This window comes from Nymphaea colorata, chromosome 4 (assembly GCF_008831285.2).
Source record: "Nymphaea colorata isolate Beijing-Zhang1983 chromosome 4, ASM883128v2, whole genome shotgun sequence".
Classification (NCBI taxonomy): domain Eukaryota; kingdom Viridiplantae; phylum Streptophyta; class Magnoliopsida; order Nymphaeales; family Nymphaeaceae; genus Nymphaea; species Nymphaea colorata.
This window is the reverse complement of record NC_045141.1, coordinates 21276254-21298546: the sequence shown is the minus strand read 5'-3', so window position 1 is coordinate 21298546 and position 22293 is coordinate 21276254. Positions and strand designations below refer to the sequence as shown.

The following is a 22293-nucleotide window of genomic DNA, read 5'->3' as shown; positions in this document are numbered from 1 at the left end:
TATTTAATGAAACTGTTGTTTCGCCCGACCTGGTACGTCACTTTCAAAACAAGGTTGGGATCCAAATTGGCTTTATATGTCTATGGTCATATCAATGTCAAATCTTGTCGTTTTGAATTGCTTAATCAGTGGTGACTCTGTCGGTGTAACTTTTATGGTCAATTGAGTACAGGCCAACCTTTGAACCACGGGACCCATAAAGAGGAGCAGGATTCCCAGGCATTTAATTCGGAGAATGACAGTCAACAAGATCACCAAACTTTATTAATTGTTAGATTGTGAATACAAACACATGCATCTTGAATATATCATCAAGTAAATAATGCATGCCATCTTTTTATTAGTTTGACCAAATGACTATATATGTAAAAACATTCATGAGTTGAGCCATGCTTTCTTGACATTTACAAAGTAGCAGCTTCAGTTTCAGATTTGGAGAAATGCCTAACTGTAGGTGATCATAGCACCATACTTAGCTAAGCTTTGGATATTTCATATTAAAATCACCTAAAATTTTCCGTTACTAATTTGAAAGCTCACGAGATCATTATTTCTATCAATTTAGCAATGACTCTTTACCTACTACCGACAATTATAAAACACACCTAACGTGTTGAATTATTTCAAAGAGTGTATTTTCAAAATAATGCAAGTACGCGCAGCAGCAAAAGCAATATGTGTGTGCGTGTGTGTGTATGTTTGATTGAGAGAGAAAGAGAGGGAGAGAGAGAGAGAGGCCATTGCTGGTGGAAAAGAACAGCTCTGAAGAAACCCTCAGTATCGAACTTTAGACGTGAATTGTTGCTCTAGAAATGATGGAAGAATGGGTCGGAAGCAATACAATCGCACAAGAAACTTTGCATTTATTGACCAACCTTTTTGTGCTTCCCTTATTTCATTTACAATATGGATAAAATGTATCTGTGGTGTAAGGTCTTTGAAATGCTATAGATTATAAGGCCCTTCTCATGCATCATGCACATAAACTGATTGAAGAACCTAGCTATATCTACCTTCTAGGATTTGATTACGTTTCTCGAGTAAGCACGAAACCTTTACTTCTGAAATACATTGTGCTGTGATTTGTTACATCGCGCTCCAATTTTTTGACAGCACAGGAAGAAAGTTGCATGACGTGCATTGCAAACGTACGAGTTCCAAACGGCTACATGTTAGATACAAAAACCTGTATAGTGAGAGCACAAGATTGAGATTTTAGATCCCAAGATCAAAACGTGGTTTCCTTCAATAACAAACGTCAATTATAGCGGTCAAAGATCAGGAATTTAGCTCCATTTTCCTGATTTTATCCGCGAGATGAAAAGGTCTAAATCGAATGCGAACTCCTAGTTTGGTAGCGCTCTCTTGGAATTCTCTCTGAGTCGCACGAGAAACGGCATCAAACGCGAATAGGAAGAACGAATTGCCACCTAAATCTCAAGCCTTGGAGCTCCAGTTTCCTGCGTTAAGCCAATAATCAACCAACGAATAGGTAGGAAATCTCTGAACAAGGACCGCTGCGACTCCAAAGAAACGGAGGAAAGAGATGAACTTCGCAAATTAAACTGCAGAAATTCATTACCATTGTCCTTCGAAACCAGTTGGATGTACCTTAACCCAATGATTCTGGTGAAAGTTGGTCCCTTCCCTGAAAAGGACGAGAAAGCATACAGCGAAAGAATGCGACAGACAAGAAGAGAAAAGCGGAAACTCTCGTTTGGTGAAACGAGGCTAAAATCGTGCGCCCTATAGTTGAGGCCATGAACTCTGCCAAATTCACTTTCGCTGAAGACTCATCTTGACTTGATGGAGAAGACAACCATCCTCCATCAAGCATCGTGCATGCCTTGAGACTGCAGTAAGGCAAATACATACAGGATATCGAGAGACCTTCAGCCTACTCACTATTTCACCCTGCAAAAATAACAGGCCATCTACCAACATCTCCTGGCTCATCTTGCAGCGGATCCAATTCATCATCTAATGCCGGCTCATATTCCTCGTCAGAACTTCCATCCGCATTCCTGTCAATTAACTGGCACAAGGAGATCATGTCAAAACTATAGGCACACAGAAAGGGAGAAAGTGAGTTGAACAGAAGATACTTGCCAATTACCACCATTACATACTTATATAAAGACTTAATCAGCCAGTAGCTAAAACTCAGGCCACAAATTATTTAATCCTCTTTTGTTTCCTAAGTAATGCAACATGGAAAAGCTGGGTATATTCCATCTTACTTGATGGCACAAAGCTCATAGGAGTATTCAAAGATGAGTCGGAAGTTGGACCTAATGGGTAGCTGATCTGCTCCTTCCCGCTAAAAGCCTCCTTAGCTTACAATCAGATACCAGCATATACCTCCTAGAAGCGTCACTCAATTGAAAATGTGATTCAGTTACCTGATATGATGTTAAATTGAGCCCAGGAAATATGACAACCGAAACAAGCAAAGCTCCAGCAAAGAACAGATAGCATTTGAGATTGTAACTGAATGGAGTTCATACTACTGATCTTTACTATGTTCATTCCCTCCTAGACATAGAAGTGCTCATTGATTGGAGCATAAAAAAGGCAGCTTACATCATCGAGGGCAATTCATGTTAACTGTTCTAGATAGAAGAACTCTAGTGAAACGAGAGTTCTTTTTGCCTCATGCATTTCCTCGGCCAATGCTTTTGTATCAGGCTGATTGTGATGCAGTTTATTCAGACCATATGATCAACTTGTCTAACCTCTTCAATTCTAAGAGCAGCTATCTCACCTTGACCTAATACACGAAAAGGCCTGACAAAATTCCTGGCATAACGTAACGACACATCCTAAGCAAAAGCACTAATAGATGGACTTCTTCAACTGTAAGATTAAAATGCAACTGCATTTCCTATTTCAAGTTCAGCATATCTCTATGGTGTTCACAAGGGACAAGGGTGACTTCCACAAAAGCTTTCATATATATATATATATATATATATATATATATATATATATATATATAGAGAGAGAGAGAGAGAGAGAGAGAGTTGCATAACCAGTGAGTTGAAATTTACCTCTTTGCTTTGAAAAGTTTGCAGCCATTCCTTGCAAGGTTTCCTCAGCTTAGACACCGAGTCATAATTCCCTTCAAGACAATCTTCATGTATAGTCATTAATTGTTCCGCCACCTGCTCCATCATAACCAATTAGTACACTTGGGTGCACATGGACAAGACTTTTCAAGGCAGCCACACACACCAACAATGTGGTAACTTTAATTAGAAAGAAGAAGACATCTGCCACATAAGAGCTTCGTAGTAGAGAATAACCCAGAGAAGTTCAACTCGGTAGAAGGAAATGGTTCAGAATATGCATACCTCCTCAACACTACCATCTTCAATTTCTGTATTGAAACAAAGCACCATCTTCTCATCAAGCATCATTTCCAACTCGTCTATATGAATGGGAGCTGAAAACCAAGAGAAAACAAAATGTTCATATTCTCTCTGGCGTCATCATATCAGGCAAATGAAATCAATTACAAATTTGGCTGCCTCAAAATCAAGGTCTGACCACCCAGGTGAATAAGTTGGAGATCTCATATTCGGAAAATTTTCCAATCTAATTCTAATTTCTAAGATGTGAAGACATTTCTCAGGATAAAGCAACATTGTAAGCAGGAAGAAGGTTGGCCACTTTCGCAGTATTCAACCTTCCGGACAAAATAAAGTCTGAGCTGCTTGTTTTGCAGCCAAAATGCCCAATTCATGCATTATTGTACTTTAATACACACTTCCATTTATGCAGCAAAAGATCAGGAAAATAAACAAGGCCTATGAGCTTCAAAATTAGCAAATTCTTGGATCCTATAGAAACAAACATTTTCATGGTAGTTCAATTCAAATGATACTTCTTTTAGATGTTCTGTCTGTTGTAGATTACCTTAGCAGTAATTCTTCTCAAAATTTTTTTGCATAACAAAAATGACCCTGTTTCCCATACTGTCATCCCCGCTAAGCTTGGTGGTTGGCTCACCCCTGTCATTTTTTCCTTGAAGGTCTTCCATACTGATGCCTCGAGAAGACAAAAAGTAAGAAAATTTGGCCGCTGTAGATTATATGCGAGCTTGACGCACTCACCTCCTCGGTTTTTCTTCACTCTAGAAAGGGTAGGTTCTCTACCGTTTTGCTTATCCTTTGAATACAAAATATCTGTTTCTGGAATTACACTTGAATATTATGAATGATGCGAGAAAGGGGCGCGACACAATCACAAGTTCTGCAAATGATCAGAATCTTGACCAAACAAGCATAATTTAACCCATAAGTTGATCTGATCAAGAAATAGGCTCTGCATTCTTGAAACTTTTTACATATCTCTGTGATGCACAAAAAAAAGCTCCCAGATTTTGAGCCCATTCATATCTCACCAAATATTCCAAATGCTCCTTCTGATGCTTTGAACATCACACACCAGATTAGGTACAACATACGTATCAAAATATTAAAACGAAGAGGTAGCATGGTTCGTAAACATGCATCACCAACTGATCTATCTCAAACACATAAGCCAAAAATCAATCGCAGCATGACCGTCAACTTCCCCAAATCAACAAAAACTCATTCACCAACATACGAAGGAGAAAAATGAGAGAGGAAAAAAGAAGCTGCAGGCACCCACGTAACATAATCATGCCAGCAACCAAGCAGAAGAAGAAAAGGAATAGGCATTCGCATGTAGAAAGAAGGAAGACCATCTTTACCATTTGACGAAATAAACCAGGAGACAAGGTCTTGGACCAATTGTTCATATTTCTGGCGGGAGTTGCCACCACCCCACTCGTTGTGGACAGCGAGGCGCAGGGCGGTCCACCCGGAGAGAACCAGATGGACGGCCTCTGCGAAGAGAGAGAGGGACTCAGCCTGCAGCAGCCTCTGAGAGGAAGGAAGCCTCCCCACTCCACCTCTGCTCAACGCGTCCATGGAGGAGGAGAATGCCCAACCGCCTTTGGTTTCGTTCTTTCCCCTCAACTGTTTTTCGAAGTCCGTCCTCCATATATAGCGTTCCTGAGAGAGAGCGAGAGACAGAGGGGGATGCTTGACCGGGTCAATATCCGGTTGTTTGAGACTTGGAGGAGGAGGCCGCGCTCTGATGTGACTCGGATTCGATTCATGATTCATGAACTCTAACTTTTCTTTTCAAGGAAATAAACCAAAAATGCATTGCCTTCTCTTAACGTAAATCTTTTGACCTATAGCCAAACATAAAACTTCAAAATTTTATTAAAAGTTGTCACTACAATCACAAAAAGCCTGTGCCAAATTAAAGGGTATTCCTAGCTTCAATTCGAGGGATAGATCTGAATCAGCTAAGTACAAAGAGAAGGTCAGTAAAAAAAGAAGGGATCGACCGGCTTAATATGGTTTGAAGGTGTGCACTACACGGTTTCTGTATTGCAAGAATAACGCAGTTTTAATCGGGTTAAATCGGATCCAAAAGGTTCTGGTAGTATCTATGACCTGGTTCATCCATGGTTTTTTGTAATCAACTTGCTGTTGATATGTTAAGTTGCCAAGAGAAGGAATGTTCTTAAATTTGATATGATATTTTACTTAGTCCTACCTATCATTGTCCTGACTTATCCCATTGCCCTACTCAAGGCAAACGAAAGGCTGCCTTTCAAATTCTTAATTCTACTCTAGCTTTGTCGTTCTTCCTTTTCTTTTGTGTAATGGAGGGACTCAAACCTTGGTACCAGGAAGATCATAAGCCAATCCTCATAAATAGATAACACTCCGATGCCGAAACCCACGTCTCCAGAGCTTGCTAGACAAAAGCAGGTATGTGGCAGAAGACAGTTAACATCCAATATTTTTTATTTATTTTCTGCAAGTTACTTCAGAATTTTTGGTAACCTTGGCCTCGCATTCTTTTATTTTTTTTCTCTTTTCTTCTTCCTTTCAAAGGAAATATATAAAGTTTTTTCTTTGTTTCTACTTAGGATCCTTCTTTATCGTAAGAATTCATCCGAACTATTTAAATCTGTCAGGTAATTCCCATGATTTACTCAAAAGAGCATCACGGTGATGCATGAAATTAGCCAACAGATGAAAGAAATAAAGGAAATGAAACAGGCCAATCATTGTCATTTCGTCTCAAGTTCGATCCACTTCGGCAACATATTCATTAATCATCCTGTCTCTTTGTTGAAGATTATCACATACATCTCTCATACTGTGAGATTTCGTCCAAAATCATTGGCCCATTGATCAACAAAACAAGAGGATTCTGAGAGCCTCTTTCAATTTCTCATGCAGTAAATCATGAGGTAAATACCAGTACCCCTCTCACAATTCGATACAGAAGTAAACAACGAATCAACAGTAAATGTTTGCTAGATCCCAGCATCTAAGGAAGAAGGGCCTTATTCTTTAATAAACATGCATATAAATGAACGAGCAGGTTGCCCCAAAGATTGATTACTCGTTCTTGACTGAAAATATGTTTATTGCTCTCTCTCTACTGGAGAGGTATTACCTCATATTCATGAGAAATTTGCAAGGGAGCATCCTTCGAAACTGGTCTTTCTGCAGAGAAGAGCTCCAAGTTACAAATACCTGTCCTCCAACGAATCATGCATTTCTGCACATCGTCTTTATCAAACCTGTTAACCAGACCAAAACCTGCACGTCGATCGACCAACATCCATTCTCCTGTGGAAATTTCAGGAAGATTACAGCATAAGAAATGAAAGCAGCAAAATTGCAAAGTCGGAAACATGTAGAAAAGAAAGTTACAGATACGGATTTCATGGCAGATATATATACAGTTTCACAGAAAGACCCTGATGGAACGACAATATCTCACTCTCTTTCCTTATAGCAGTCGCTCGTGGTGGGAAAGTTAAAAACTAAGTGACGATGAACAAGGTACCCCCTCTCTCTCTCCCATACCACCTCCGTGTTCTCTCTCTACTTTTTTTCTGTTCACTTTTTTCTATTTTTCTCTTCTTCTTCCCTTTCTTTCTGTTTCTAGCTGCATCTATTAAAAAATTAACAAAAGAAGATAAAATCGGAAGCACATAAACGCTAGCTTCATCCAGGAGCTAAATGAAAGGACCCCACGAACACCCTTGTCGAATACGAACAACGCAGCAAATTTACGTACCCAAAATCCTAAAGCATCAATGAAGCCAGAAAGTTGTCTAATATAATAGGAGCTGTAACAAACTTACCATTTGGACGGCCGTCTCCTTCAAAGGTTAGGTCACCGGATTCCGGCCGAAATTCAAACTTAGACCCAACCATAGAAGTGAATGCAACATAAACCTCCGTCGGATGCTGAACAGTAAATGTTGGATGCACACGCAGACAAACGACCCTAATATCCAGAAGGAAACCTCTTTCAAGTAACTTCTCACCGTTCATAACGAACCACAATATGATGAACAGAAAACCAATTTTCATACCTTGAGAAGCCTCCGGAACCAGGACCAAGATTCTCTGCTACGATTCTAGAGCTGATTCGTAAAACCTCTGGTTTTTCTTTTGGAAGTGAAATGCATCGGAGAAGAACCAGTCCGCCTCCAATATCGCCTTTTAAACTGATGGTTTCTTCCTCGTCGGGCTGCTCAAGATTCCTCCTGTTCAAAATTGAAAACACAAATAATCAGATTCACCTAAGTAATACGAAGAAGATGCCTTGTCAATGGAGCCTTGATGGTACCAGCAAAAAGTATTAATGGGCCAGAGGATGACGACAGCCATAGGAGGTTCGTGGTTTTACACATGAGCCAACTTGAATTCATGTAGAACCCCGGTCCGTCTTGCGACAAAGGACCGAGGAGTCGACATGTTCAATCAGGAAAGCGGTCAGAAACTGGATGTGCTTTGAGGTCTCCGGAACGAGGAGACACTTGTATGTGAAAAAGTAGGCGCCAATTGGACGATTACAGGAAAAACTTCTGGTCTTTTTTTAGTTCGATATGATGTATAAGAGAAAACAGAGCTCAAAACTCACGCAACTACAGAGTATTTCTCTGAGCGGCCAGCAGACTGATATTCAACTCCACTATATTCTTCATATCCACCAATTTCAATCTCACCTTGAAGCCATTGCATCCCTGTAGAAAACGATGCTCATCAGAAGCTAAACAGGATCCATAAGTTTCAGAAGCGCCGCAACGTTGCCTACTCTTTGAGTAAAACGTGTCGATAGAGGCTATCAAAGGCAAGGAAAACAAGATTAGACAATTAGTAAGGGTCGAAACCAACTTTGCACGACGTAAGAAAAATAACACCACGAATTGTCAGGATTATATTCTCATGGTCCAAGATAACCCAAACTGCACACCGGCAATCCAAGTTCGTGCTGCTTGGGCAGGTTCTTAGTGCATTTTGCTGTGCCAGATGTGTGGTTGGTTTGCAAACCCATTCCCTCGTCGCCATAAAATTGTTGCTGCCATCAATTTTCTTCCTTTTTACGTTCAGGAAATTTTACGAGGGTTTGGCATTTGACTAATGTAGTCGAAATGCTTCAGTAATGGAGAGATAACACGACGTAATGGGTTGCATAGTAAATGGATACACGAATTATACCAGAACTAGCATGGACGGGGAGATTAAGCAGGAGCTCATAATGAAGTCCGTCATATGTAGATATATGCACAAATTATACCAGCACTAGCATGGAAATAGAGACTAGTCTACAGCAGGAGCTCATCCTAAAGTCCATCATATGTAGAAATATGAACCATACCAGAAGGAGCATGCAACATGGAGATTATTCTACCCCCAATCCAAGGGACTATATGAAGTACCCAATCACTGCTCTCGAGTTCAACAGGAATCCTCGACAATTCTGTTCCTTTGCATAGAAGAAGCTCCGGAGGCTGAGAATCTGGAATTGGGTTGGCACTTTCTGCATAAAATGGCAGCCAGAAGTTGAATAAAAATCCATAAAGTAGCTACAAACTAAGTATTGGAAATTGGAAAAGCAAGAACAATTCAGAACGTAAAGGCTAGAAGGACAAATTTCGTAACTTCACGAAGGAAGTGAGGACCGGATGAAACATGTCATATAACTACCTAAAATGGGAAGAAAGCAGCAGCATACCCATCATCGCTCTATACCGGCTTTCGGCTTCAGCTAATAAGCTGGAGATCTCAGAAGCTGGTGGCATAACTATGTCCAATTCTTCTCCATCCACACCAACAGCGTCAACCTGCAAGAGGCAACTAATTTTCTTAGCATACTAGCGTTGGGCGAGAGTTGTCACGGGCATTAATAAGAAATTTATTCTCAGAAAAACCTGAGAAATTTAAAATTTTAAACACATAAAAGAATGATTAAAAATTTTCATGAAATAATGGCTTCTTTACTAATTTTGGTATGAAACATTCATGCAAGTTCAACATAGTCATTAAATATCAAAAAGATGGCATGATGTCTTTGCTTGAAATTGGAATGTCAATATACCAGAAATAGTGCGATAAAAGTTCCTTTTTCAAATGTTTTGTGATATTATCGCTATAAGTTTTTTAAATATTGCCGATATTTGCGAATTTCAAGCAGCTCCCACCCACTGAACGCAGTTTGAAAATCAGAACCTACCTTTGCTCCAAAGCCCAACAATAAATGGACAAGCAAAGCACGTCGTGGTCTTCTCCATGACCCTTCGCTTCTGGATACTCTGACCGTAACGACTGAAGATTTAAGTTCGGCCTCATAATAAGATAGAAGGAATTCGCCCTCACAGAAATCATATCCGTCGCCAGCATCCTCGTATAGGATACCATTTGCTTTTCCTGTTGGGCAAGATACAGCTCTAGGTCACACTTAAAGACAGAGGTTAAGGTTCAGAAACAGGTTGTACCCATATACTAAGGCCAATGATGTCCCTTTCATGTCAAACAAAAAGAGATCTTCAAACAAAGTAATATTCACACCTAAGAGTAGTTAGGATTTTGAAAAAATGATCAATCAGCACAAGTACAGAGAGGAACGAGCTAAATTTGTAAAACAACTCTCAAGTTTACCGTGTTCATCCAAGGCTATGATGAGAATTAAGTCATCCGATAGGCTTTCTTCCCCAACGTACTGAATGGGACGACCTACAGGAACAATTGATCCACCTTGTAGATACAACAGAGGCAAATCCTGCATTGTTCAAGAAACGCCAGAAAAGTATCAGAATCACCGATAGCTTAACTTTCCCAATCAACTGGAAACACTTACAGGATGTGAATCCCCAAAATCAAACTGCAACCAACTTCCCTTTGGCAAGACAAACTGTATCTGGTTCGATCCTTTGTCTGGTAGAGTGCTGCATTTTGTACCAAGAGAGATAGTGTTACTTTCTACATTGAAACTAAAATAAGGCCACAGACAAGAACTCAGATGAAAAAGTAACTGCAAATCAGTTCTACGAGGTTTACATAAAAGGAACTTGCACAAGATCAGGTATCAGGATATAAGCAGTATCTCATGCGTCTGAAATGAACAGAAGGGCGATACCTAGCACATACTAATATAGATCCCAAAAGAAATTCGTTTTCAATTTTCCTCAAATTCTTGTCCTTAGAATCTGCAAAAGAAGAAAGTTCCATTAGATCTACATAGTTCCACAGCATCAGGTGCCAAAAAACAGCTTCCTGAAATCGCTGATTATACCTGCAAAAAAAATTGGAGCAACAACAGGAGCACCCTTCGTATGAGACATGTAAAACAGAGTATAAATGTATGGTAGAAGCTGGTAGCGCCTCAACAGTGCCAAGCGGCACACTTCCTCACACTAGAAGATAACAAAATGAGTTAGTTTTCTGTCACAGCAAGCTTATCACAAACAAAGAAAAGAGGAGAAAACAAAATGAAAATGAGGAATATGTAGAAAGGAACAAGACCAATGCAAAGATAATGTAAAAATCACTTCGTGAATTAACAAAAGAAATAAACATTACCTAAAGTACCGCAAGCCAAACATAAGAAACCGTATAATAGATGCCATGGAAGATCTCTTTTACGATTTTAATTATCATTTTGGACGTAGCTTTCGGTCCACTAAATCACATTATGATCATAAAAGTTGTGAAAGTTGATTAGTTTTTTAAGAACCCTGCGCTTAATAAATGAAGTGCAGCTTGATATCCCAAGAAACAGTAACTGATCCATTTTGGACAGGCTTTGTTTTTGACGGAAGGAGTAGCGTTTCACTCGATAGACAATTAAGAAAGTGAAATAAATGATGCAGTCATGGACTAGCCTTAAAATAGTATGAACTCAGGACAAACCTCTTGGCCAAAAGCCCATGGCTCGTGATCGATAGTTCCAGAGTCTGTATGTCCACGACAGAACGGAAACATGGCAGCGATCCCCATCCACCTTCCAAAAAGCCTTGCTGTTGCATTCCCACCAAAACCACCAATATCCGGTCCTGCTAATGGCTGTCCACTTAGCCCCTAAACAGGAGAGGAGAAACAGAACTTGTGTGCTTTATATAATTTCTTCTTCCATTTTGATCAGAAAAACCAACTCAAATATACAAGTAACAAAAACCCATAGGACATTTTTTCTTTCATTTTTCCTTTTCTTTTTTTTTCTTTTTTTTTTTTGTGGGCAGTGGTGGGGTTGCAAGCAGGGAATCAGATGGATAAATGCCAGGTTATGCTAAGAGAAATATTTTCACCTGTTCAACTTGCAGTTCTTAAACTGGAACCGCTGACCAGATAAAGCGAGCTCTTATTGGCCTTGAACAAAAATTCTTGAGAACTTCATTGTCAAAACCACAGCCGATGAAAGAAACATGCTCAACTATCAGATAATTAACTTAAACTGTTGCCCCTGTATAAAAATTCGTTAAGATTTTGTTCAACCTATTCAAGACATGATAGGAAGGGTGATGCATTACATGGGGATTTTTTAACGTTTATGGTCGCTCGCAACACAGGCGGTCAAGGCTCGAGTCATGTATCATTTTCTCCAGCCCAATGTAGGTCCTAGAGAGCCTATTGAGTAAGTTTCCGTCATGTATCATGTATCATTTATCTCCTTGTTTCATCTGTCTGATTCAATTTGGCGAACACGTGTCATTTCTTATCACTTTTGATCTTTGCGGTGTTAGGCTTCAGTTTTTTTCTGCATAGAAAAAGAAATTGACGCACTTCGTCCAGTCTCATTTAAAGTAGCTCTCGTGCCAACGTCCAGCACGTACTAGGAAGGTCGTTCACCGGGAGAATTTTCCCCGGAGACGGGGATATCTTGTCATCTGGCAGTGTGGTCAGTAGAGTATTCAACATGGTATCTGGGATAGTTCATTATGATCCGCACTTACCAAGGAAAGAACCATCTGTATGCTCATGTGCAAGTGCTCCCAAGTGGAGAGGTTGTCTCCAGTCCATGTAGCAGCATATCTTTGGCTGCCAATATAACCAGCCCTTGTTAGAACGAAAGGCCGCTTCTTTCTGGTAGCCAATTTCATTCCTTCATATGTAGACTTTGCCATCAACATTCCATAAACCTGTACATAACTAAGCTGTTAGAACACATAAACACCTGCATCGGTATATATACATATCAGCATCAGAAAAGGATTATAGGCTTATGTTCCAGTTGACTGGACCATTCCATCTTAAGGTTACAGGATTTACATTGTGATAATGTGAGTGGCTCTGCCAGCCCCCGAGCTCCTTATCCCCCCTATGGATGTTGCTCTCCGGCATAGTTTTTGTTCTAACCTGAACAGAGGACAGAAATCCGTAATGGGAACAATATAATCTTCAAAACTGCCCAAGAGTGTGAAGCATGGTAGCAATGTCACCTTAGAGACAGCGGGCTCATTCATGTCATTCCATATGCCATCAGCACCATTACAGATAAAATCCTTAACCAAGTTAGCCCACCAGTGACGTACTTTTGCTTGCGTAAAATCAGGAAAGACGCACGGTCCTGGCCACACCTCACCTAAATAGTACGCACGAGAGATAATATTGAGCAACATGCAACAAACAACAAACATTTCTTGGTCCACAATGTAAACGTATAGGAACAGCCCACGCATTTTAAGTGGCATTACCAACAAAAGGTTTTCCATCTGCTTGCAAGACCCAGACGTCATTCTCGCAGCCACTATCATAAACAGAATAACCTTCCTCACATTTAATGCCTGGATCAAGGATCCAGATAGCTTTGAAGCCACTTGTATGGAGCTTATCCACCAAAGACTTTGGATCTGCGAAACGCTCCTGGCAAGAAAATTGAAGAAAAAATCAGACATTTAGATGTTAAATCTTCTCAACAATTTTCTTGTACAGATTACTAGAAGCTGCAGAGAAAATAACTAAAACTGAAAATCACAGAACATAATAATCAAATACCATCTTATAGACACAAAAACACCAGTAACCATTAAAGACAGATTATAGTATCAAACGCATGTGGCTGGTCATTGGCTCACTGCCATCCGGTTCAATGGCAGAAGGTGGGTTCAAGTGATAAAAGTACTAAAATATATAGCCGAACGATGACTTGTATCAAAATGGGTGGATGAAAAGAACAGCATACTTGATCAAATGTAAAACAGCGGAAGCTATCCATGTAGTCAATGTCCATCCACATGACATCACAAGGGATACCTTTTTCACGAAATGTTTTGGCCACCTGCGCATGCCAAGAAGAGAGTGAATGCAAAACAAAGACGGGTACAGTAGATGTCCAAAGATCTGATGGTGAAGGATGCACTTCTAATACAACACTGTTTATAAATCGAAAACCAACAACCAAATGCAGAACCTGTTCCTAGCACCACTGTCAAAGGCATTATGTTTTCAGCAATCAGCATTTCCCAGTAACCACTGTCGGAGTCCGATAAGATTCATGTTGTACTCTCAGTAATCCCCTAGGTAGCAGCAATGCTGCATTGTTTGGAAAGCAAGTGTTCCATGAATCTACCCTAAAGGTTGGGACAGATTCATGGAACATGGTGCTCCCCTAAAGAATAATTTCAAATACTCGTCTTAACTACTTCCTTATATTAAAGGTACAGTGTAACAAAATTGTGCTTTTGCAATTATGAGGCAAAGTACACTTGTTAGGACTTACCAGATGGATAAATTATGCTTGAAGCATAATCTATGTTTTCTTCTTCTCTTTTTTTGTTTCTGCTTTGTATTTTCTATCAAAAGCTCTTTTTTTACTAGATTATTAGCTCTTAGGACGTGGTAGTGCTAGAAATTGCTAGTCAAACTGGCTTACAAGCAGTTAGACTCTTAAAGCTGGTCATTGTGCATGTGCTACTACCTAGAGAGAGGAGGCAACGTAACCAAAAAGAAGATGACACATTTGCAACCAATAATTGTTTACTTACGATTGGAAAATATTTCTCCAAGTTATGCATAAATAACATGTTCTGAACATGAAAAGGATGTGTTAGAATTAGATGATGTCCTCTTTAGGTGTCCAACGTAAATGTTTTTCCTTGAATGTTCACGTGAAGCAAAAAATAAAGTTATTTCAATTATTCAATTTGTATTAAATTGTTTTAATGCATGAATGTGCACATTAGCAAGAAAATTTACCTACCTTAAGAACCCTTTCATCTGACCCATAACTGTAACGGCATTGATGATAACCTAAAGACCACTTTGGAGGCATAAACACATTTCCTGTAGAAGGGGTAAAGTTAAAAAGACACAACATACATCAGTAATTTGAAACAAGAACAACAATATTTGATTTGGTTAGCCAAGAAGTTGATTTGGCTAAGTTCACAATCATATCAATTTATGTGGTCTTCACTTGACCTACTCATCACCTCAGCTAGTTAGACCAAGCTTGTCAAATTGGGATTTATCCAATCCCGTTTACGCCCAAAGATGGGCTAGCATACAGGTCTTGCAATCCCTCAAGCGGGAAACGCAGCAAGTCCACATCCCACATGAAGGCTGAAAACATGAATGACATACAAATGAAGCTATTATAAGCTGTAATTTAGCAGAATAATGAAAATTCCATGATACACCTTGCACTGAAGACATGAAATTTATTCAGTGCTAAAAAATTGTTTCAAATTCAAGGATCCATACTGACCAACTAAGAAAATGCCAAATAAGAATCATATTAGAAGATGTTACTTTCTATCAGAAATATATGATGGAGCCTGGCAAATCAATAAAAGCCTATTTACCAATTGCATGATACAGAGATGCCAAAATTTGGAAAGGAGATGCAAATGGGCCAAATGTCACAACAGGATACACGGCAGGAGCGACGAATCTTATCATTGATGCTTCACATAGATCAACCTGCAAAGGGAGTTGCAAACTACCTAAGAAATGCATAGAAAGGGTCAACATTTTCGATCTTCTATGAAGTATGAAGTTACAGCCTTGAGTAGAACAAAAATAGAAAATAGACCTCGCAGCGATAAGTTGTATCAGCAAGAATTCCATAGGCATCTCCATTTGGAAGAAGAGCTAGGACCCAAGGATGTGATTGGTACAATGATGTAGTTCCTGATCCATAACCAAAGGCATCGGTATTCCATGTAAACACCTGAAACATGATCACAATTTAGACAGTTAACGCTAGCAAATTAGAAATATCAATGCAGTTAAATTTGAACTTTTCTTACTCTTTTGCCAGTTCGTTCTAGTGGCCCACTTACTTCTCCGGTCCCATAGAAAAATGTTCCAACTGGAAGCTTTAGAAAAAAAGGAAAGAAAAAAACAAATCTCAATGCATGATCCAAATATATGCGCACGGAATACAGTTAAATAATGACAAAGAACGTGATTGATGTATTGGTCCTATTGAAGAGAATGGCTGCAGACCTCGACCGTAACAATCTGTTGACCATTTGAATGCAGGTAAACTGGAATATATTCAGGTGACCTGCACGTTGTGATATCTGCTTCTCTATCTTTAACATTAGCAAATGAAAAACTAGGATATGCTGCATCCCTCGTATGCTCAGAACAATCAAATCTAAAAATTCCCTCCCCAATAATAGGCTGGCAAACCATCCTTTTAGGCTTATTGTCCGTTGCATTCATTTCACATTCAAGTTTAGCCATCCTAGGCGTCAACAGATCTGCATCCATCAGATTTTTCAGTCTCCTCGCTGCTTTTCTAAGATCTGATTCTGCACACAAAGTTCTTGTCAGGAACTTTGTTGAATTTGATATTCCATTTCTCAGACTGGTCACGTATTAGTAACGCTTTGAAACAATTACAGTAACAGTTCAGCATTTAAGCAAGAGGTAAGCTATTAAACATAACAAGCATTACTTAAAACGTAAAACATATTCATATCCTTAACATATCAAGCAACTTAAAATTATTGACGTACTTCATGTAATGCAGAATTAATCATTTCAATGAAAAACTCTAGGAACTCTCCAGAACATAACCTTCCACAGAGATCCAAAAATTCAAGCAAATTCTTCCATAACTTGATGCCAAGAATGCTGATGCGGTTGCAATGGCCTAGGTTTTAATGCAAATTTATTTTATCAACATCCATAAAAATAGCGAATGCTTCACTTTTGTGGCTTAGGATATAAGTTATTTGTGGTCGTCTCAAAAGCTGGTGATAATTAGAGTTTGAATTGTTAGCGTCAAACAGTCAAACTACTTGAAAGATATCATCAAAGATCTATATGCCCATGCTGTACATATCATCCTAAATATTTACACACACAAACATGCAATATCTTTTGAGACATTATGACAAGTTAGCTACGAACATGAACTTCATCAGCAACCGCAAAATTGTTGAAGGTTTTCGTTGTTTAACTAGTGCAGAGATAACCAGAATCAGAATAACTTTATGTCTACTCAAATCGCGTGATGGAAGTCAAATCCTGGAAACAGAGAAGATTAAATGCAGTTCCACTCATTGATGTAGACAGCCTTGTAGCCATAAATTTTGTAGAAACGCAATCGACTAGAAACAATGTAAATGTTGCAGAACCGTTTCTTAACAATGACTACCCGGAGTTTTCAAGAAAAGAAGAATAAGTACTTGGAAAACCGGCCCACCAATCCTCGATACGGAATTTTGTTCAAAAAATCAGTCGACCAAAAGAAAGAAGAAGAGGAAGAAGAGGCAGGTAGGATCAGGTTTTCTGATACTCCGAAACCACGTTGTTCCAAAGAAAGGATATCGCAACAACAAAGCAACCAAATCAATTCAAATAACAAATGGGAAGCAGCAAAACCGAGACCCTTACGAGATCACGCATTGTCCAGCGGAAAACAAAAGCAACCGAAGGTACTCCGGTTCAAGATCACGATATCTTTCACAAGTGAGCACCGCCGCCTGAAGCACAGACACGTACAAGATGGAGGAGCGTGGAGGAAACGGACGCATAAAATGGAAGAGCTCGGACAAGAAGAAGCCGTCGACTGCGTAGAAGAAGATGATTGCACCAAATATTTGTCAACGGCCCTTCTAATTTTTCCCGCTGGTAGGAATATTTTCATTTAGAACCCATTTTGTTCTTATAATTTTACAAGCGGACCTCATTTCAAGGTAATACGAGTTTCTACCCAAAGAGCAAGTAGTCACTAAAGAACACAAAAAGAGAGAGAGAGAGAGAGAGAGAAATATACTCTATAAAAACATGAAAATAGTGTTTACAAATTATATGACAACTTAAATGATGGCTCACCAGCTCACTCCATAAGAGCCATCAGATTCATCCAGATGGATTTTTGAAAAAAGAAAGAAAATGTGAACTAATTATGAATGATGACATATTTTTCTTTTTTTTTCTCTTCAATTATCTCTCATGAAGGATGAGTGATCTGGGTTATTTTGGACGGTCAGAATCATTATTTTTAATTTCTAATATATATATATATATATATATATATATATATATATATATATAAAGAAAGTGGGAGAGACGAATGGTGACACCGGAAGCCCGCTGGTTGATTGATCATAGTAGACGACAAAGACTATCATTTCTCTGCTTTTATATTCTATTGGTTTTTGAGAAAAAAATTCTAGATGAAATATCTACAATTTAATTACGCTGCATGTTTAAAGGGTGTTTGAGACACTCAAGCGAGACGTGCATAACACATCATCTAACGTGTCTAGTTTGAGAGAGGATGTCACCAGTGCATCTCATTTCTTGCGTTCCATTTGTTTCACTTTGAATAAAATATTTAAATGTATAGGCAAATTTTAAACCATTTTTCTAAGTTATCAAAAACGAATATGCACTTTATTTGAAACTCTTCCATCAAGTTCATTTTTTCAAGTTTTTATGAAACCCACCCCCACTTCCAAAATTTGTTTAATCGACTTTCTTCTAGCTTTCGGTTCCACCTAATTCCATAAAGTTTCTGATAATCTAATATTTTTCCTGCCGTTCCCCTAAAATTAATTTGCAAGTTGCTGCTAGCACCAATTTTCAGGTTGATATTCAAATCACCTTAGCCGCCATTGGCAGGTAGAGGAATTATTGGGGAGCTCATATATATGTTATAGCAATGTTGGAAGCAGGAAGTTAATGACCAAAATGCCCTAGGAGGCTAAATAAAAAACCCCTTCTTATAAGGGCAAAAGTGGTCATATTGTTCTTTGTAAAATGACAAAAATGCGTCCAAATTACAATCGGAAGAAGATTTTCCATGTCTGCGGCATAACAAGTTGTCGGGAAGCTCTCGGGAAGCTCTGCTTAATGTCCAATGGCAATTGAAGACTGAGTTCCTTATCTTCCACTTTTTTCTTATTTGGTCTTTCTTTTTTTCCCTGGTTGGAGTGGGAAGGAGATAGGACAAGCACAAACTGTCAGTATCTTACCTGCCAAGCTTCACAGTGGATTGAAAAGGAACACAACAGCTTTCGAGTTGCGCAGGGATCCATGAGAGTGCAGATCTGATGTGATTTGCAAAATGCTGGTGCAAGAACTAGATGATCTGATCCATGTCCAACCTAGGCCCTGTCGACCAAGAACCAGCCTGAACCAAGAGAAGTTGTTAAGAAACATGGATAATAGGAAACACAAGGCAAAGAGATAATATGGTTCGGCTAACTTGCCTACATCCACGAGAAAAAAGGAGTCATTCTATTTTCCATTGATATTATCACAGGAGATACATTATCGCAGGGATATAACTAAGTTTATATAAAACTAGATGGACACCCAAGATGGAAGATAATGAAGAATTCGTTAAAGATTTGGCTTAACAAAACCTATTAGATTTTGTGAATCCCACAAAGAGCGATGGAGATTATGAAACTGATCAATTATTATCTCCTCCCGAAAATAGCGGATTCTCTAAATTACTATTTTGCAGTTGATTCCCTGACTCACGAACAGTATCACCCTCAAGTTGGTGAGCAAAGATCGAGTGAATATATCAACCAATTAAAACTCGCTTTTGTCATGTGGTGTCTGAATCGTTTCATTTTCTTTAATAAAATGACAGTCAACTTCAATATGTTTAGCATGCTCATAAAAGATTGGATTAGCTCCTATGCATATGGCTACCATATTGTTACACATCAGCTTCAAACATCAGATTCAAAGATTCCTTTATTTCAATGCCCATATCTTTTAACAGTGCTTTAACCCATATTAACTCACATGTACTTGAAGTCACAACTCTATATCCTGCCTCTACACTTGATCGGTGATTGTTTTTTACTTTTTCTAGTCACCAAATTTCCTCCCACAATAACATAGTAGCATGATGTAGATTTTCTATTGTTTGGATTACCTGCCCAGTTGACATCACAATACCCAATCACTTCCATTAGCTGGTCATGCTTCATCAAAATTCTTCTGTTGCAACCTCTACATGACTTGACTGTGGTTTATGCATGGACTGAACTGCATGAGTAATATAAGGTCAAGTGACATTTAAATAGATAACTTTTACAATAATTTTTGGATGATTTGAATATTTTCAATCTTTTCTCCTTCCTCTTTCTTTAATTTGCAGTTCATCTCAAGAGAGACATCTATGGCCTTAGCACCCAAACACCATGTCTCTGTTTGGAGATCAAGGACATATTTTCTTTGGCATATAAAAACTTCATGTTCAAAATGCAAAACTTCGATGCCTAAAAAATACCTTAAAATTCTTTGACCTTTAATTTCAAATAGTTTGTTGACATAAGCCTTTATTTGTGACATGAACTTTTCACCATTACCTATCAATATAATATCATCTACATGCACAAATAAAATGATTATATTTGAAGACCGAGCAGTAAACATAGTGTAATATGCAGTTCTTCACATAAAGCCAATATTAATAAGAGCCTCGCTTAAGCGTGAAAACCATACCCTAGGAGATTGCTTTAGGCCATATAGGGCCTTATTAAGCTAAAAACATACCTTTTTTCATTTTTTGCTTTTGAGGAATTTTTATGTGCACTTCCTTTTTAAGTTTTTCATGAAGGAAAATATTTTTAACGTGATGTTGAGCAAGTTTTTATCTTTTGTTGGATGTTACAGAGAGAAAGATCCTTATGGTGTTCATCTTGGCAACTAGAGTGAAGGTCTCATTGTAGTTGACTACTTCGGTTTGAGTGAAACCTTTAGCTACCAAACGGGATTTGTATAGTTCAATTGTTTCATCACTAGTGTGGTATTTTTTCATGTCACCCACCAGACAATAGCAAAATCAAATCTCATGTTTAATTTTTTCCTAAAGGTAACAACTCTTCTTTTATAGTTTTTTGCCAATTTGGGCTTCTACAGACTTCCTTATAGGTTTGAAGCTCAAGGCGAGAATAAGTGTTCAGCATACAGGACTTGTATGGATTGGTTATGGTGTCAAGAGTAAAAAATTTACCTATGTAATGGTTGTATTGGGTTGATACGTAGGTATAGAAGTTGCTAATATCTTAGATGGTTTGGAGGGACGAGTTGGTCTAAGAGGTTGTTTAGTTGTTTGATTTTATTTGACGGTCTGATGATAATTGATTTCATTGGATTGAGATAATTGAGGACCATTTATTTGGTTTTAGTTTTTAAATGCAACAAGATCACTAGTGGGGTGACGTTTTTGATTTGGTAAGTGGTGGAGGTGTTTTCAAATATATCAACTAAAGGACGAGCATCAATCGTCGGTTTAGGTGTGGAGCTTTAGTTCTTCCCCTGGATCAATACCTCCTAGTAAGGTTCATTGTCAAAAATTTTGACATCCTGGGTTACAAATAACCTTTTCGAGTTTGGATCAAGACATTTGTACCTTTTTCTGCTTGAGTATCTACAGAAAATACATTTCAAAGCTCATTTTTCAAGTTTATTTTTGAATTTTTCTTGCATTTGCACAAAAAACTTGCATCCAAAAACCTTTATGCACTAGATAGAAACAACTCTCTGAAGTAACTCAAGATGAATACAATTTTCAATACTTGAGTTTGGAATTCTATTAACAAGATAACGAATGATACCAATAGCGTCTGCCCAAAAACAGTGATGAACATTTATACAAATTATGAGAGAAAGAGCAACGGTAAGGAGCTTCTATTTTTCCTTTCTACAACTCCATTTTGCAGTGGTGTACCGACGCAAGTGAGCTAAGGTAGTAGCCCTTTTTTTTCATAAACTTCTCAAATTTTTGATTTACATTCTCCCCACCTTTTGAAGACCAGAGTTTTTAATTTTTGCTCCACATTGAGTGCTCACCATGTTAAAATATTCTTGAAAAAAAATAAAAACTTCATTTTTATTTCAAAGAAAGAATATCCATTACATACAAGCTTTATCTTCAATGAAAGATACATAGTACATGTAACCCACATATATGACCCCAAACATCAAAGTGCACCAATTCAAAGAGTTCAGAGGATCGTTCTAGATGGTTGAAATGACATCCTAGTGGACTTTGATAATTCATAGGCGTCAGAGGGATGATCATCTACAATGAGGTTATGAACTAGCATCTTTATGCTCTTGTGAGATATGTGTCCAAGTTTGGCATGCCATGTTTGATACTTTGTTCTTTTTTCCACAAGGCTCCATCACATACAACTTATTGTGCTGATGACCTCTACCATTCTCCCTCTTCATTTCATATTCTAAAAAATCGCATTCTTGGAAAAAAAAAACAGCCATACAATTAGATGGTGATTTTACTAACGTACATAAGGTTTGCAGAGATCTTGGGAACATACAGAACATTAGTCGGCTGTCCATTTTCAAAAAAAGGGAGTTCACCAGTACCCTCTATAGTAATATGTGACCCATCAGTTGAAAAAATAGATTTGTTCTTGTCTTTATCAATAGCAGTCAATATTGATGAATCATTTGCCATGTGATCAACCGTGCCAATATCAATGACCCAAACATA

General features: G+C 38.5%; 2 protein-coding genes across 4 annotated transcripts in view; both read right to left on the bottom strand.

The window, feature by feature from the left end:
- Positions 1-1549: 1549 nt before the first annotated feature.
- Positions 1550-5018, bottom strand: LOC116252550 (uncharacterized). Its single transcript, XM_031626897.2, has 4 exons — positions 4739-5018; positions 3354-3445; positions 3051-3164; positions 1550-2035 (listed from the first exon to the last, which is right to left on the bottom strand). Exons 1-4 carry the CDS (start codon positions 4956-4958, stop codon positions 1910-1912), a joined length of 552 nt encoding a protein of 183 aa, XP_031482757.1. The 5' UTR covers positions 4959-5018; the 3' UTR covers positions 1550-1909.
- A 1098-nt stretch (positions 5019-6116) lies between these two features.
- LOC116252095 (uncharacterized) overlaps positions 6117-22293 on the bottom strand; it is a 28803-nt gene continuing 12626 nt past the window's right edge. The window contains exons 1-23 of one of the 3 annotated variants that reach the window (XM_031626152.2): positions 17202-17371; positions 15801-16111; positions 15602-15670; positions 15385-15522; positions 15155-15272; positions 14551-14633; positions 13534-13629; positions 13046-13214; positions 12791-12933; positions 12621-12707; positions 12305-12490; positions 11265-11432; positions 10648-10768; positions 10492-10561; positions 10213-10300; positions 10014-10134; positions 9589-9782; positions 9091-9199; positions 8734-8895; positions 7996-8098; positions 7445-7618; positions 7211-7356; positions 6117-6689 (exon numbers count right to left, since the gene is read on the bottom strand). In XM_031626152.2, the coding sequence (XP_031482012.1) occupies positions 6496-6689; positions 7211-7356; positions 7445-7618; positions 7996-8098; positions 8734-8895; positions 9091-9199; positions 9589-9782; positions 10014-10134; positions 10213-10300; positions 10492-10561; positions 10648-10768; positions 11265-11432; positions 12305-12490; positions 12621-12707; positions 12791-12933; positions 13046-13214; positions 13534-13629; positions 14551-14633; positions 15155-15272; positions 15385-15522; positions 15602-15670; positions 15801-16070 (3009 nt within the window). In that variant the 5' untranslated portion in view covers positions 16071-16111; positions 17202-17371 and the 3' untranslated portion in view covers positions 6117-6495. Of the gene's footprint in view, positions 6690-7210; positions 7357-7444; positions 7619-7995; positions 8099-8733; positions 8896-9090; positions 9200-9588; positions 9783-10013; positions 10135-10212; positions 10301-10491; positions 10562-10647; positions 10769-11264; positions 11433-12304; positions 12491-12620; positions 12708-12790; positions 12934-13045; positions 13215-13533; positions 13630-14550; positions 14634-15154; positions 15273-15384; positions 15523-15601; positions 15671-15800; positions 16112-17201; positions 17372-22293 lie in introns of those variants that run through there. The other 2 variants (XM_031626155.2, XM_050077270.1) reach the window with 2 other exon arrangements.

Coding starts and splice junctions, on each gene's coding strand:
- LOC116252550 (XM_031626897.2), bottom strand. CDS start 4,958: ATGGACGCGTTGAGCAGAGGTGGAGTGGGGAGGCTTCCTTCCTCTCAG. Junction 3,446..4,738: donor CTGGTTTATTTCGTCAAATG/GTAAAGATGGTC, acceptor CTTGGTTTTCAG/CTCCCATTCATATAGACGAG. Junction 3,165..3,353: donor AAGATGGTAGTGTTGAGGAG/GTATGCATATTC, acceptor ATGATGGAGCAG/GTGGCGGAACAATTAATGAC.